The sequence below is a fragment of the Cyrtonyx montezumae genome, unplaced genomic scaffold, assembly GCF_038088225.1.
Source record: "Cyrtonyx montezumae isolate F1298 unplaced genomic scaffold, pur_monq_1.0 scaffold_10, whole genome shotgun sequence".
NCBI classification, from domain to species: domain Eukaryota; kingdom Metazoa; phylum Chordata; class Aves; order Galliformes; family Odontophoridae; genus Cyrtonyx; species Cyrtonyx montezumae.
In genome coordinates, this window is record NW_027071826.1 from 3,702,158 (window position 1) to 3,716,615 (window position 14,458).

The 14,458-nt window shown below is 56.6% G+C and overlaps 1 protein-coding gene across 1 annotated transcript; it reads left to right on the forward strand.

The window, feature by feature from the left end:
* Positions 1-5,881: 5,881 nt before the first annotated feature.
* ARF6 (ADP ribosylation factor 6) lies at positions 5,882-6,921 on the forward strand. Its single transcript, XM_065748326.1, has one exon. It carries the CDS (start codon positions 6,330-6,332, stop codon positions 6,855-6,857), a length of 528 nt encoding a protein of 175 aa, XP_065604398.1. The 5' UTR covers positions 5,882-6,329; the 3' UTR covers positions 6,858-6,921.
* Positions 6,922-14,458: the final 7,537 nt, after the last annotated feature.

Consider the following 14,458-nt stretch of genomic DNA (forward strand, 5'->3'; position numbering starts at 1 on the left):
ATCTCTGCAGTTCTTGAGCACCTCCAGGGACAGTGACCCCACCTCCCTAGCACAGTGCTGCTCTTGGAGAGAAGAAATCGTTCCCAATATCCAGCCTGAATTTTCCCTGCCACAACTTGAGGCCACAACCTCTCATCTCATCACTGTTACGTGAGAAAAGAGGCTGACCCCCACCTCGATAACGCCTCTTTTGAATTGTAGTCAGCACTGAGGTCTCCCCAGAGCCTCCTCAAAATTTGTTTCATCTTCTCAAACCACAGAGAGCAAGCCACAGGCTGTATTTTGAAACTGAAGCTTTTCCAGCTAAGAGACGAGTCTGGCCCCATCCTCTCGTCACCTTCCCTTCAAACACACATAGTTCAGATCCCCCAGCACCTTCTCCAGACTGAACAGGCTCACTCCCTCAGCTTGCCTCAGTGAAGGAGGAGAATCTGAGGAGCCAGGGCTGGGCAGGATGCTACCCACGAATCCCTTCCTTGATTCCGTGATTCTCTGACAGGAGAGCTGCTCCAGCCCCTTCCTTATTTCAGCAGCCTCTGAGCTCAGGCCCCTGCTGAGGAGATGGACGGGCACAGAGCTGCTCCAGGGAGCCCAGCCCCATCCTGGTCACTTGCAGCTCCTCAGCATGAGCCCCGGTTGCTTCTCACACAACCAGCTGGGGTCTGGCTGCCAGTGCCTAGCTGGGGGCTAGTGGAACATCAGGGGCATCTCCTTGGCTGGGAAATTTCTTTTAAAGAGCGTTTCTGGCACTCTGCCTCTCCTTTTAGAGATAAATACTGTTTTCCCTCTTTCCCTCTCTCTTCCCCTCAATATAGTGCAAAAGGAAGCTGGGTCCCGCTCTCTTGCCCAGGCTGTGCTGCAGGGACTGTTCACAGGCGCGATCCCGCTACTGATCAGCACAGGAGCTTTGACCTGCTCCGTTTCCGACCTGGGCCGGTTCACCCCTCCTTAGGCGACCTGGTGCCCCCTGGCTCCCCGGAGAGCACCATATCGATGCTGATCTTAGCATGGACGCCCGCTCGGCACAGCTCGCTGCAGCCCAGAACCCCCAGGCTCAAGCCGTCCGCCAGCCTCAGCCTCCCTGGCGCTTGGATTACAGGCACAAGCCACCGTGCCCGGCTATTTTTCAGGCTTTTGCAGGTTCCTCGACATCTGTCTTGTAGGGGCGCCGCTTGGCCACACAGTGGCAGTGGGGATCTGAGAGACAGTCCTGCTGCCGGCGTTCAGAAATGGATGGATGGATACACAGGACGTGCATTTCTGAACACAAGTAGATTTAGACAGCTGAGAAAACCCAGAGTTCTCACTTTTAGCCTGGAGAGATGTGTTGTGATGCTCTGCTTTCACTTTAACCCCAGAGAGACAAGCTGTTTCCGTCTCTGGGACAGCTCAGTGCTTCATTTACTGAAGAGAGCATAAGAGATGTCTCACTCCTTGCTTTCTCTTCCATAGAAAGGCATCTTTTCACCAGTGGTCTCCTGAGAGAAGAGCTCAGAGCTGAGGACTCAAGGGAGCTGTGACAGTAAAGATTCAGTGGAGGAGGCTAACGAGATGATCCTGGGAACTTTGGCTCCATCTGGAGCAGGCTGAACCTGACTGTACCAGAGGGATGTTTGCTAAAGTGCAGGTCTGGGAAAATCTGCTGCCTGGGACTTCCCAGGTTTGTAGTTAAATTTCCGGGGATCTCAAGGTTTGGCAGAGTCCTGCAAGAAACCACAACACACGCTACCTAAGCACACATGAATGTGGCCACATCTGCAGGAGATGCTTTTGTTTTCCCCCCACTACCGACTCTTTTGCGCTCACTCTCTGGGGGTGTGCTGGAGCTGCCAAGCACAGGGTCGTGCTGGGGAAAGCAGCCAAAAGAGGCTGGGTCCCGCTCTCTTGCCCAGGCTGCACTGCAGGGACTGTTCACAGGCGCGATCCCGCTACCGAACGGCACGGGAGCTTTGACCTGCTCCGTTTCCGACCTGGGCCGGTTCACCCCTCCTTAGGCGACCTGGTGCCTCCCAGTTCCCCGGGGGACACCATATCGGTGCCGGCCTTAGCGCGGACGCCCGCTCGGCACAGCTCGCTGCAGCCCAGAACCCCCAGGCTCAAGCCGTCCACCAGCCTCAGCCTCCCTGGCGCTTGGATTACAGGCACAAGCCACCGTGCCCGGCTGGCTGCAGCTCCTACTGCCTCAGCTCTCCAGCACTCAGAGATTGGCCTCACCGTAGCAGCAGGATGCATTGGTGCTACAGCAGCGCACGGGAGAGGAGGAGCGCTGACTGCAAGGAAGCAAAACTTTTCAAGTAAAGATTTGCACAATAATTTGTTTTGGAATGGCCAAATTAAGGTTTGTAGGACAAAAAAATAAAGTGTGTTGTCTTCCCCTATAGTGTCCAGGGACAGCTCATGATTTCTGTGAGGAGGTAATGGAGAGAGACTAAGAGGCAACCTACTTGTTGCATGAAGACTGGGGGCTGCAATGAAGAGTTCTGATTTCCAGAGGACGTGTGATTAGTGAAAATGTAATGCAAATGATAAAATGCAGGAGCTTCTTGCCTTTATCTGTTCACAACAGCAATAGAGAGCTGTCTAGAAGTACCCTCGCAGGGCACCTGAGATCTTCACCATGTGTTGGCACCTCAGAGGGCTGTCCAAGGGAGCTCCCGCAGACATGCTCCAGTTATCTGCTTAAGGAAGAGCTGTCAGTGACAGCTGGAGTTTTGGCTAATGGTATTAGTTAATAACTACAGGGTCATGAGTGTGAGGAGATGGAGGCTTTGTGTCCACAAAGCAGGGAAAGGCAAGCAATCTGCACAGAAATACTACTCAGCTTGCTGCTCCTGGCAGGGCCTGGCATCCCCCCATCCTCCCCTCTTGCCAGTAGCACTGCTCTGTCTGGGCCAAAACACACGCTTTTCACCACAAATACAGGTTTTTCATTGCATTTAGAAAAAAAAAAACCCACAAACTATCAAGGATGGATTAAGATAACAAGGGAGTGAAGCTATCTGTTTTGCCTAACAGAATCTGGTAGGAACAAGCTTGGCAGATCGAGGGCTGGAACACTGCTGGGACACAGATTCAGAGTGCTGCAGCATCCTCCTGGCACGTCTCCTGGCCTCCAAACAACACCTGTAATGAAGAATGACACCACTCAGAAAGAGGAAAACTCAGTTGCCCCATGGAGCCACGCATTGGGAACCAGAGACCTTCTGAAGGAGGGCAAAAACACAAAGCCTCTGCAAAGCCAAAAAACCCGAAGCTCCCTGGCATCACCATACTGCTTCCACACTTAACAAGTGACATGGCTCAGACCATCCCGGTGTCAGAGATGGCCTTGTCTAAAATCTGGTCACAGGTCTCCAGGACAGAAGCTACTGCCCAGCCCAGGCCCGAAGGTCACCACTCTTCTGTTTTTGGGGTGTGAAAATGCAAAAAAATAGGGAGCAAAGGAAAGCCTTACAAATTATTTTTACTTTTGTTAAGGTTTCATGAGTTTCCAGGACAATACTGTCGGTGTGGTGATTCGGGATAACAGACATTTGGTCACACAGCATCCGCCACTGCTATTTCCTCTGTCCACTCCCGAAAATAAGCTGTGCAAGGAGAAGCCTGCTTGTTTGCCTGTGCTAACTGCAAAGGCGTTGCAATGCACTCAATGTACAAAGCAAACCCAAACAGCCCAGAGGTCGAACTGTTTTTCCTGCTGGGAGGCCACTTTCCAAGGACACTTCCCTGCATCCACAGAAGGGTGGAGGACATCCAGAAAGACCAGGACAGGGCTTTCTGATGAGAAACACAGAATATACAGCAATTCTCCGGGGTCCCAACTACACCATCCCAGCACACGCAGGGGCTAACAAATCTGCTGCAACCACAGCACTCAGCTCCCACTTTGAGTCCCGCCCTCGCTCTGTTACATAAAACCTCACAGGAAGAAGCTGAGGATCTGTTTAACGCTGCACTACAGATATGTGTTTGCATCGCAGGCTGACGCTTCAGCTTCCTGGCCAAGCCCCACTGCGGCTGCACAAACGCAGATGTTGCAGAATGACAGGAAATATGGCTGAGGTGCCCTGGGGCCACCTCCATCTCTCCCTAAGTACAGCTGTCCAAGGAAAACACTTCTTTGACTTGTACCCCCTTGAAGATGGCACTCGGCCTGCTGTATCATATCGCTCAGTGATAAGAAGGCCACCATAAAGCTGTGATAACAAGGATGTTACTCGTTTTCATGGCAGAGCTTTGCTAACACAGACACTAAAAGCGAAGTATTAATACATCGCCCTTTCCTGGAAGGCCATGGGGTTCTTTGAGGATCACAGAACGGCCTGGGTTGAAAAGGACCTCAAAGATCATCTCGTTTCAACCCCCCTGCTGTGGGCAGGGTCACCAACCACTGGAGCAGGCTGCCCAGAGCCACATCCACCTTGCCTTGAGTGCCTCCAGGGCTGGGGCATCCACAGTCTCTCTGGGTCTCCTGTTCCAGTGCATCACCACTCTCTGAGTGAAACACTTCCTCCTGTTTCCCTCTCACTGTGACAAAAAAGTAAGCAAGATGAGCAACGGCATACCAAAACAGGGCTGGCCACAACCCACCCAACCCACATTCAAGTGATAAGGGGGTATCAACCCATTTCCTTGAACTTGGCTTATTGGTTATGACACAAAGCTGAAGCATTTCATTTTCTTCCACCACATTCTTGTGACAGCACTTGGATCACAGGTGGAGGACAGAACAAGCAAACACAGGCTTACACCACAGTGAAAGATGCAGAAGCAGGTGTAGGTAGCCGTGCAGCTGGTGACACAAGCCCTAAGGAAGAAGTGGCCCTGTGGCCAGGCCCAGCGGGCATCTGCAGATATCCTTTTCCCCAGGCTTGAGCCTCTAATCACTTTATGACTCTAATTACTTATGCTCTCAAGGCTGGAAATCCACGCTGGCAGCTCAGCAGGACCTCCTGCAGGGACACACCGTGAGCCAGTGCTGACTTCTAAAACATTCACCTTGCACAGCAGCACGATGGGCCCTGCCAGGGACCTGAGCAAGCCTTTAATTCTTAAGCAGGTCTGTGAAACCCAACCCCTCCGAGGAGGGCACGTATCCAGGTAAGCCAGAACACACTCAGGTATTGTTAAGGCCATTCGTGGCTATTTGACCTTGAGGATCAACCAGCAACACAACAACCAGAGCTTTATTGAGCACAGGGCTGTGTACGAGCGCTCAGTCGCACTTAGTTCCCCCTGACCAACGCAGCCCTACATCTCCAACGGCATTTCCGCACCACGGCCAACTCAGATGACATCGCAAGGCCCGGCTTTCACCGCTGCACCGCAGGGACTGCCGCTGCGACAGCTCCCGTCCACAGGCACCGCGCAGGGGCAGCCACGTGCGTTGCCCAACCCCACCCTGCGCCTGGCCCTTTAAGGCGGCCCCCGCCCGCTGCCGCTGACGTGTGATCGCGCGGCGCCTCTCCCCATAGAAACCCGGCCTTCCGCGCTTCACGCATGCGCACAGCGGCCCCGTGCGCCGGGCCCCGCCCCTCCCTCCAGCTCCCGAGGTCCGCGCAGGCGCAGCGGCGCAGGAAGCGGCGCCCCCGCCCGCGCTGCGGGGAAGGAAGCGCGGCCGGGAGCGCGCACGCGCGACGCTCCTCGCGGGCAAAGTGGGGCGACGCCCCCGCTCTTCCGCTCGGGGCCGCGCGTTCTGCGCATGCTCCCGCCCACGCCGGAGGGGCGGGGCTCCTTCCTCCGCCTCCGCGCAGGCGCGGTGCTCTCCCGAGGCCGCGCGGCGGGAAGCGAGCGAGCGGCTCCGCCCGGTTGGCGGCGCAGGCGCGGGCGGCGGGGCGGGGCGCGGCGCGCAGGCGCGGTGGCGGCGGAGGGGAAGTGAGGCGGGCTCGCGCGGCGCCTTTCCGGCGGTGCTGGCTGCGGGAGCGGCGCGGAGCGGAGCCGGCTCCGAGGGTGAGGGCGGCCCCGAGGTAACCGCCGCCTCCCGCTCTCCTCGTCCCGCCGCGGGACAGCGCGCGGAGCCGCCGCCCTCTCCCCCCTCCCCCCGCCCATGAGCTGAGGCGCCGGGGCGGCAGCCGAGGCGGGAGCCGGGCGGAGCCGCCTCCTCGGGCCCCGGCGGGCGAGCGGGGCGCGGCGCGGCCCTTCACCCCGCGGCGGCCGGGCCTCGTCCCGGGCCTTCCCTCGGCCCCCGCCCCGCCGCTTCCGCCGCCGCCCCATGCGCGGCCGCCGTTGAGCCGCGGCCCCGGCCCCGCTCGCTCGGGCTGCCCGGCGGCTCTCGCCGCTCGCCCTCCCCCCGCCCCGCAGCAGGCGCCGGGCCCTTGGATGCCGCCGAGATGGGCAAGGTGCTATCCAAGATCTTCGGCAACAAGGAGATGCGGATCCTGATGCTGGGGCTGGACGCGGCCGGCAAAACCACCATCCTGTACAAACTGAAGCTGGGCCAGTCCGTCACCACCATCCCCACCGTGGGCTTCAACGTGGAGACGGTCACTTACAAAAACGTCAAGTTCAACGTGTGGGATGTGGGGGGGCAGGACAAGATCCGGCCCCTCTGGAGGCACTACTACACGGGCACACAGGGCTTGATCTTCGTGGTGGACTGCGCCGATCGCGACCGCATCGACGAGGCCCGCCAGGAGCTCCACCGCATCATCAACGACAGGGAGATGCGGGACGCCATCATCCTCATCTTCGCCAACAAGCAGGACCTGCCCGATGCCATGAAACCCCACGAAATCCAGGAGAAACTGGGCCTGACCCGGATCAGGGATAGGAATTGGTACGTGCAGCCCTCCTGTGCTACTACAGGGGACGGACTCTACGAAGGGCTGACATGGTTAACGTCCAATTATAAATCCTAATGAGAGAGTAACTATTTAGTCTACAAAGAATTAAAGAAAAAAAAAAAAAAGTAAATAATAATAACCCACATGGCTTTCCGGAAGAATGATTCTCTACAGAAAAGTGAAAACAAAAGCATCCATAGGATTCTGATCACCTTTCTCCAGTTACCACCCATTCCTTCTCCACACTTGGCTGGATTCCTGTTTGAACTCTTCTCGCTTGGCGTTAGGATGCTCTAACCTCCGAATGTGACACGAACACAAGCACTAGATGCTATGGCAGACCTCCAGCAAACAGGGGAGAGACACGTTGTAGACTTGCTAAGTAACTTCTTTTTTTTTGTTGTCGTTCTCTCTTTTTTTTTCCTCTCGATAGCCCTTAAGATGGTTTGATGATTTTGGGGTCGGTTGGGGGAGGGGCACCGTTTTCAGTGTATGCTTTCTGGTTCTACTTTTTTGATGATATTTTTGTTCCTCTCTCACTTGCTGTAGATTGCTACTTTTTTGCCTTCATGCGGGATATGTTGATAGGTCTACTTCATCTAGTAAACTGAAAATGATTGCTTAAAATCAGAGCGCAGTCTGTCTTTTTATATTAAGGACTTTTTTAAAAGTTCTGTTAATCTGTAACTAAGCAGTGACTCTCGGTCTGGCTCCGTATCTCGGCCTCAGAACGAGATGAATTCCTGCCCACGGTGGCAGATAGTGAGAATACCATTGTAACATGTTCAAAGTGCATATCGGGCGTCGTGTTAACTAGGTAATGTAAGAACTGCTTTGAAATGTCAGCTGTGAAGTTCTGAACCATACATCATGCATGAGAAGGGATGCAAATAAGTTCCCCGTTCTACATAGCAACCATATAGCAAATAAAACGTGAATGATGTAATAATAGTTGCAGGGTATATGCTGTTCCCGTTTCTGTCTTGCATTGCGGATCTAGCGGTGTTCAGCTGCAGTTTTTACCCCTTTTGGCAGTCTCTGATTCAATGCAAGATAGGTTCCTTCCAGAAAAAACGCAGCACTAACCCGCAAGGGTTGCAACAAGTTGTGCTTTCTGTCGGCAGCCTCGGGCAGAGCTCTGGAGGCAGACAGCTCCATCTCAAGGCCTCTCCGTGTCGCCAGGGCTTCTCGCTTCTGGCTTCTGGCTTCACCTTAAGGCGTCTGCCCCTCGGCGGGGTTCCTCATGCCTGAAGCAGGAAGGAGGAGTTTCTCCACGCTGTGGGTGCGCAGAGGGGCAGAGCTGAGTGCTGAGCTCCGGGTGCTGTGGGAAGGGAACAGTGCTGCATGTCTGAAGCCCATTGAGTAACTGCCAACGAGAAGCGGGGTGGAGAGAGCGAGGATACGACTATGAATGTAAACTTCCATAATTAGTTCTTAAAGGGCAAGCAGCTCATTTGCCGGGCCGCCGCGTGCAGGTGTGGCTGGCAGAAAAACCCCACCCAGAGCTGGTGGCAGGATGAGGTCTCAATCGGGTACTAATGCTGGCCGCACAAAATGCTAAGGCAGCTGGTTCTAATTCAGCCTTAAGGATTCACTTCAGATCTCCTCAACTCGGTTGGGGAATTCTAGGAATGTATGCTACCAAACCAGAAGAAAATGGCTTTTTTTTTTATCATTATTATCCTCGTGGGTATGAGTCCGACGTGAAATTGGGGCGTTTCGGTTCCGCGGCGTTGACTCTGCATGCAAAGTACATTGTACATGGAGCTCTTACCAAAGATGAACGGGAAGGTGAACGAAACAAAAACACTGAATTCACTCGTGAAATTGTTTCAGAGCGCTCTAAAGTTCCCTGGCTCCGGTTCCAAGTGCCGTAGCTCGGTGTGGGGCACGAGCGGGTGTGAATGGGTTCGTGGTGCAGGAAGATAGAGCACTGACTGTAAGGTCTTGTGAGCTGAGCAGTGTGAAACACGTGCTGGGCACTCAGCAACCCCGAGATCCTGGCTCTGGGGGAGGGGGCACTTCCCCCCCGGCCCGTGCTGCCGTTGCAATGTCACTGCTCTATTTTCTGGCACAGGCGTTGATGTAACTCAGCAAAGCGTGGCAGCTTGAAGGCTGAAACGCGAGGATATGGTTCTGTGGTTACTGTTTTCTTCTGGAGCATAAATAAAAACAGCCAAGCACAAAGCAAATGCCTAAACTGGAAAACTTGAAGCTCTCTTCATGGTTCTTGAACTCTCTTCAATCTCTTCTCAGTCCAAACCCAAACGTCCATCGGTTCACTTGGGCAGAGCGCCCACAACTCTGTACTTCCCTGCTCACGTTGTAGCTCAGCCGTTCTGTTGTAGGCAAAAGGAAACCCGTTTGTTTTCTTGTTTTGCCTTTCAGTTGTTCGTTTTTTTCATGTCTTTTTTTTGGGGGGAGGGTGTGGGGGGGAGGGAGAAAAAGTGACCGGGACAGCGGCGGAGACTTCAGAAACAAAGGGCCATTGCTACCGAACGCATCCAGCTTTCACTTCCACCACCTCCTGGAAGGATGGAGCTGCAGCTCTCCGTGCTCCGAAGCGCAGCCACGTGCGATCCGAGCCCCAGCACGGCCACGTGTGACCACAAGCACTGATGGAGTGAGTGCTGAGTGGCGTTCATCGTGTCCGATAAGTGGATGAGTTTGTGGACTGTGGTCTCCCTGACGAGTAAACAGGAATGTTGTGTTCTCAATATGGCTGTAGTGTTGGTAAAGAACTAATAAGCAGAAAATAAAGCGATTACACTGCGGAGATCTCCTGGGTACGTTCCTTCTGTTTAATTAGGAGAGAAACAGAAAGGGGCAGCGTGGCACTGGAGGAGCGTGTCCTGCTGACATAAAGAGCTCTCTGTTGTGTCTCACAGCGCTGAAAGCGTGTGTAATTCCTCCGAGACGTGGACGAGGGACTGCTCTTATTAATGGAAAGGACCGTGCTTCCTTCACGCTCCCGCTGAGAAATCAGTCATCTCCGAGGGCTGCGTGGGAGCTGCTGGGCCTTCCTGCTCCGCAGCCAGCCCTGTCTGCCCGCATGTCAGCAAAGGGCGCGGCCGCCTAAACGAACTCGCTGCAGCTTAATTAAGCTCCTTCATGCCGGTAGATGAGGCTCCGGAGGAGTAAACCCGTGTGTGTTTCATGGCAGGAGTCAGTCAGTCCCCCCAGGATGGCAGCGCTCTGAGCCCCACGTGGCCTTGGGCTGACCCCCCCCCAGTGAGGCCTTCCCCACTCCCAGGGCTGACAAACCATCCCTAATTGCAAATTAACCCCACTAATGCAGTCTCCCGGGCAATGTTTCTCCCCGAGGAGCGGCTCTCACTTGTCAGAAACCCCAGGGATGCTGGAGGAGCAGCACGCATTGCTGTGCCCTTGGCACTGGGAGCAGAGCAGGGCCCCATCCCGGGCACCTTTTCCCTCGGATGTGCTCCGGGTGTAGCTCGGCACAAAGTGCTTCTCTGCTTTCTGGGTAAGGCTTTCTGCTTGCAAATGGGGAAGTGCAGAGCTGTCATGGCTGCGGTGGCCCCTCCGCTGAGCAAACCCGTTCCTCTTCCGACCTCCGTAGCGTGACGGCAGCGCTGACGTCCCCGAGCAGCTTTGGGCTGAGGTGTGGGATTTGGGTGCCGCGGTCAACCCCGCGTTCAGGACTCGGAGCGGCGTGATTTCAGCCCTGCCTTCGCTGTGGAAGGGGAAACGGCTGAGTCAGAGCCCCGTGGTGCTCAGCAGTGAGGTTTCCTCCCTGCCAGCGCCCGGAGCTGGGGTGCAGGGCGGCTGCTTTGTGCAGCAGGCTGCATGTGCTGCACGCCGTCCAGGAAGCGGCTTCTCGTGCTTCGGAACAGGTATCTCCGCCCTTGAAAAAGGGAAAAAAAGAGTCAAAGCTGTGAGTCATCTGCTGCGGCCGCAGAGCCCGGCTGGGGCTTCATGGCCACAGTACCGTGCTCCTCCTCGGCTGGGAGCCTTCCCCTTCCCTTTGCTCGTTGTGCTGCAGCTTTTAGTTAAAGAAAACCAACAGTAAAACAACTTAGGCAGGGCTCAGTGGGTATCTGTTTCGGTAGAGGAGGAAGCCAGGAACACTGGAAACGCTGTTTTTTTTTTCCCTTAGGAGTGCTCAGATGGGTGGGTCCCCGTCCTCAGGGCTGCCACCAGCAAGTCCAGGCTCAGCCTCGTGCCTCTCACCCTCGGGGAAGAGGAGGGAGCGGAGCACAGCAGGCCGAGCCCTGACCTGCTCCTGTGTCCAGCACAGGGTGAGTCCCTCGCTTCAGGCACAGAGGCAGCTGCACAAAGGCTGTGGGGTGAAGGGGACAGCATCGAGCTGGGGTGAGGGCACACTCAGCGTGGTGATCGTGTCCTTTCCCAGAGCACGGGCTGGCTCGGTCCCCTGTTTTGCCGCTGTCTCCCCCAGGAGCTGCCTGCTCATTCCCGCTGAAGGAAAAGGGGCCGTAGTGAAGTGGTGGCTGCCAACTTTCCGCCGCCGCCACGCAGCGCGCCGGGCTGCGCTCGCAGTTATCCCATTAGCCTAACATCTGCCAGAACGCCCTTTCCCCACAGGGGCTGGATTAGTTTGGAGCTGACCCAGCTCTCCTGGAAGCTTTGCCTATCACGTACTTGTGGCTTTCAATCCGCTGCCCTAACTGGAACCAAACCCAGGCTGTGCACTCGCCGGGGAGCTTTTCCTTCAGCCCAACACTGCCGCGAGCTGGCTCTGCCCAAGCCAGCCCCACTGATCAGATATCCAAATTACACAGGGTCCCCATGGCATCCCGTATATCACATCGACAGCTGCTTGTTCACAACTGTGAGCCCCGGCTGCTGGGGAGCACAGCCACGGCTCAGTGCTGCCGGACCCTCCTGGGGAACGCAGGAAGGGCGGGCAGGGACACAGCACCGCGGGCTTCCTCCTCTCCCTGCTGCAAGAACAGCTTCCCCCCCTTCTCCAGTGGACCTTCCCGACCGCACATCCCTCTGAGCTTCCTCTTTTAGCAGCTAAAAAAAAACCACACCAAAACCCCGCAGCCTTTCCGGAGGCTGCAGGAGTCACGTCGATGAGCGTGAAGCCGCTCCGTGGGCTCCTTCCCTGTGCTGATCCCTGGGCTGAAGTCAATCCTTTCCGCTCTGACCGCACGGCCAAGGAATGCGTGTGCACACACATGTGTGTGGCTGGGCCGGGCTCGCCGTGCTGCCCCGGCACTGCTCTGCTGCTTCCCTTCAGCTGCAGTGCGGAGGCTGCAGGGGCTGTCATGCCCCGCAGAGCAACCCGAGCACCTGGTCCATGTCGAGGTGGAAAAATCAGGTTGGATAGTCGGGGTTAGGTTGGCTATCAGGAATGTTTCTTCTCCAGAAGAGCGGAGCTGCGCTGGCACAGCTGCACAGGAGTGGTGGGGTCACCATTCCTGGAGGTGTGCCAGAGCCGTGGGGACGTGGCACTGAGGGACGTGGGCAGTGGGCACGGTGGGGGTGGGGGTCTTGGAGGTCTTCCCAGCCTGGATGGCTCTATGGCCGCAGCCAGCATTGCCTGAGAGCCGCTCTGAGGCCGCTGTGCTTTGTCCCAGGCACGGCCTCCCTGTCTGCAGCACAGAGCTCACCCGATCCCAACCTCAGCTCTGCCCAACAAGAGCAAACGCCCTGAGCCGTGTCCCGGCCCTGTGACGCCTCGTTACACATTAACAGCCATGCCAATGTTGACCTATTGCCCTCCAGGGCAGTTCTGGTGCCCCCCCACCCCGCTGCTGTGTCATTGGCACCACAAAGTGCAGCCACATCACAGCAAAGCAGAGGGGACCCCGACTTTTCCCACTATTATTTGTTTCACAGCTGTGCAGCTCCAAAGGGAAATCACGCGCCCGTGCTTTTCTCATTAAGCGCCGTCACATTTTCCAGACAGAAGCTCAGCTCTCAGTGCTGTAAAACTGGGATTTTTTCCCCTTGTTCAGCTGCAGATGCTTAAGGATCCCTGGCTGAAGGATCACCCACCCCAGCCAGACTGCCCCATGGAGCGAGCAGCGGTGGGTCAGGGAGGTACCCGTGTATTTACAGATGTGTATTTGCCCAAGAAGTGGAGCCCCACATGCAGACGTCTCAGCTCCATTGCCCCCAGCCCGCCCAGGGCTGCACCTCCGGCGCTTCGCATGGCGTGATCCCGAGCTGCTTTTGAAGGATGTGACCTAATTAAGGCTCATCTCTTTTCAATATGATTTTCATAGTCCCACGGGTTCCTTTTCCCCGTGAGACCGGCCGGCCCGGCTGGGCCTCCTGGGACGTCTGGGAGCAGGGGGAGGAAAGAAGTGAGCGCAGCCCCATGTGGTATGGTACAAAGGCCATGCATAGCCCCCAGTTTCTCTCTGTGCTGCAGTGCTGATGCCGCAGAGCTGGGGGATCCCTGCAGCCCCCTTGGCCATGCCATTGAGCTGAGTTGGCCGTGCCAAAGCGGCCACATCAGCTGCCATGGAGCCCCAGGGGAAGGTGTTGGGGCTGATGCACTGAGCCTCACTGAGCTCCACAGAGCCGTCCCCACGCCCTATGGGGTAGGTGACCCGTTCCCGTAGGGAAGCCCCACTTGCACACTTTTGGCTGAAAACAAAACAAAAGAGACCTTTGTGGTGCATTTGTTGGGGTGGGACGTGTCCCCTCGGTGGGGCTCTGACCTGGGTTGGGCAGAAGGAAGCCCCCATTGCAGTACCCGGGCACGTTGTGGCGGGGTGAGCAACATGCCACGCTTTCCCATGGCAAGGACGGGAGCTGGGACGTCATGCATGAGTTGGCAAAGCAGCCGAGCAAGCTGATCTGCAATTAAGGACATTCTTCACTTCCCCCTCCTGATTAGCATCGAGAAAACCCATAACACCGAGTGCCACCTGCTTTGGTCAGAGCGGCGTTCCCATGCAGCAGGAGCGGGCGGGCGGCTGGGCCGGGCTGGGGTGGCTGTAGCACATCACACAGACACCCTGCCCAGCAGGAGATGCCCCAACCCCTGCTCTCCTGGTGTACTGCTGCCTGTGTCTGCTGCTCCAGGCCGTCGCCTTCCCCATGCCACCCGCCTGCGGCAAAACAGCGTTTCAGAGCATGGCAAAACATCATCCCGGCATCATACGGCCATAGCATTTCTTGGCATTAAAACCAGAGCACCCCAAAGGGCACCCACTGCTTCTCTCCGACCCCGCGGGCGCCCCGGTCTCCTCCTGCTGTGCCTGAAGCCCACGTGCTGCACCCGCCCCTCCTGCTCAGCGTGGGTGCGCCGGGCGTCACCTGCCCCGTGCTGCCCCAACCTGCCCGGCCACCCCCAGCTGCTCCCAGCCCCCCCGGGCTGACGGGGCCTTCTGCATGGAGACGTGGAGAACAGCCTGAAAAGCTCTCTCACACCCCATCAGTCCCCATGAGCAGCAGCAATGCAACAGAGATTCGATGGTCAGAGGATGCTCTCCCCAGTGCAGGTGGTGGCAGTGGGGCTGTTGGGGCAGGAAACATCCACCGAGGTGGATGTGCTCCCGAGGCCAACACTGACTTTTCCCATTACCCGGGGAAAGAAAAAACTCATAGAGCAGCAGCAGCCCTGGTTGGAGGCACCACAGCTGCAACACGGCCACAAAAGACCCCAAGGATGGAGCGCAGCAGTGCTGGGGCCGCAGGGAGAGCCTGAGCTGTGAGTTTGGGGCAGAAAAATGATG

Excerpts from the sequence above, each read along its gene's own strand:
- ARF6 (XM_065748326.1), top strand. The coding sequence starts at position 6,330 with ATGGGCAAGGTGCTATCCAAGATCTTCGGCAACAAGGAGATGCGGATC.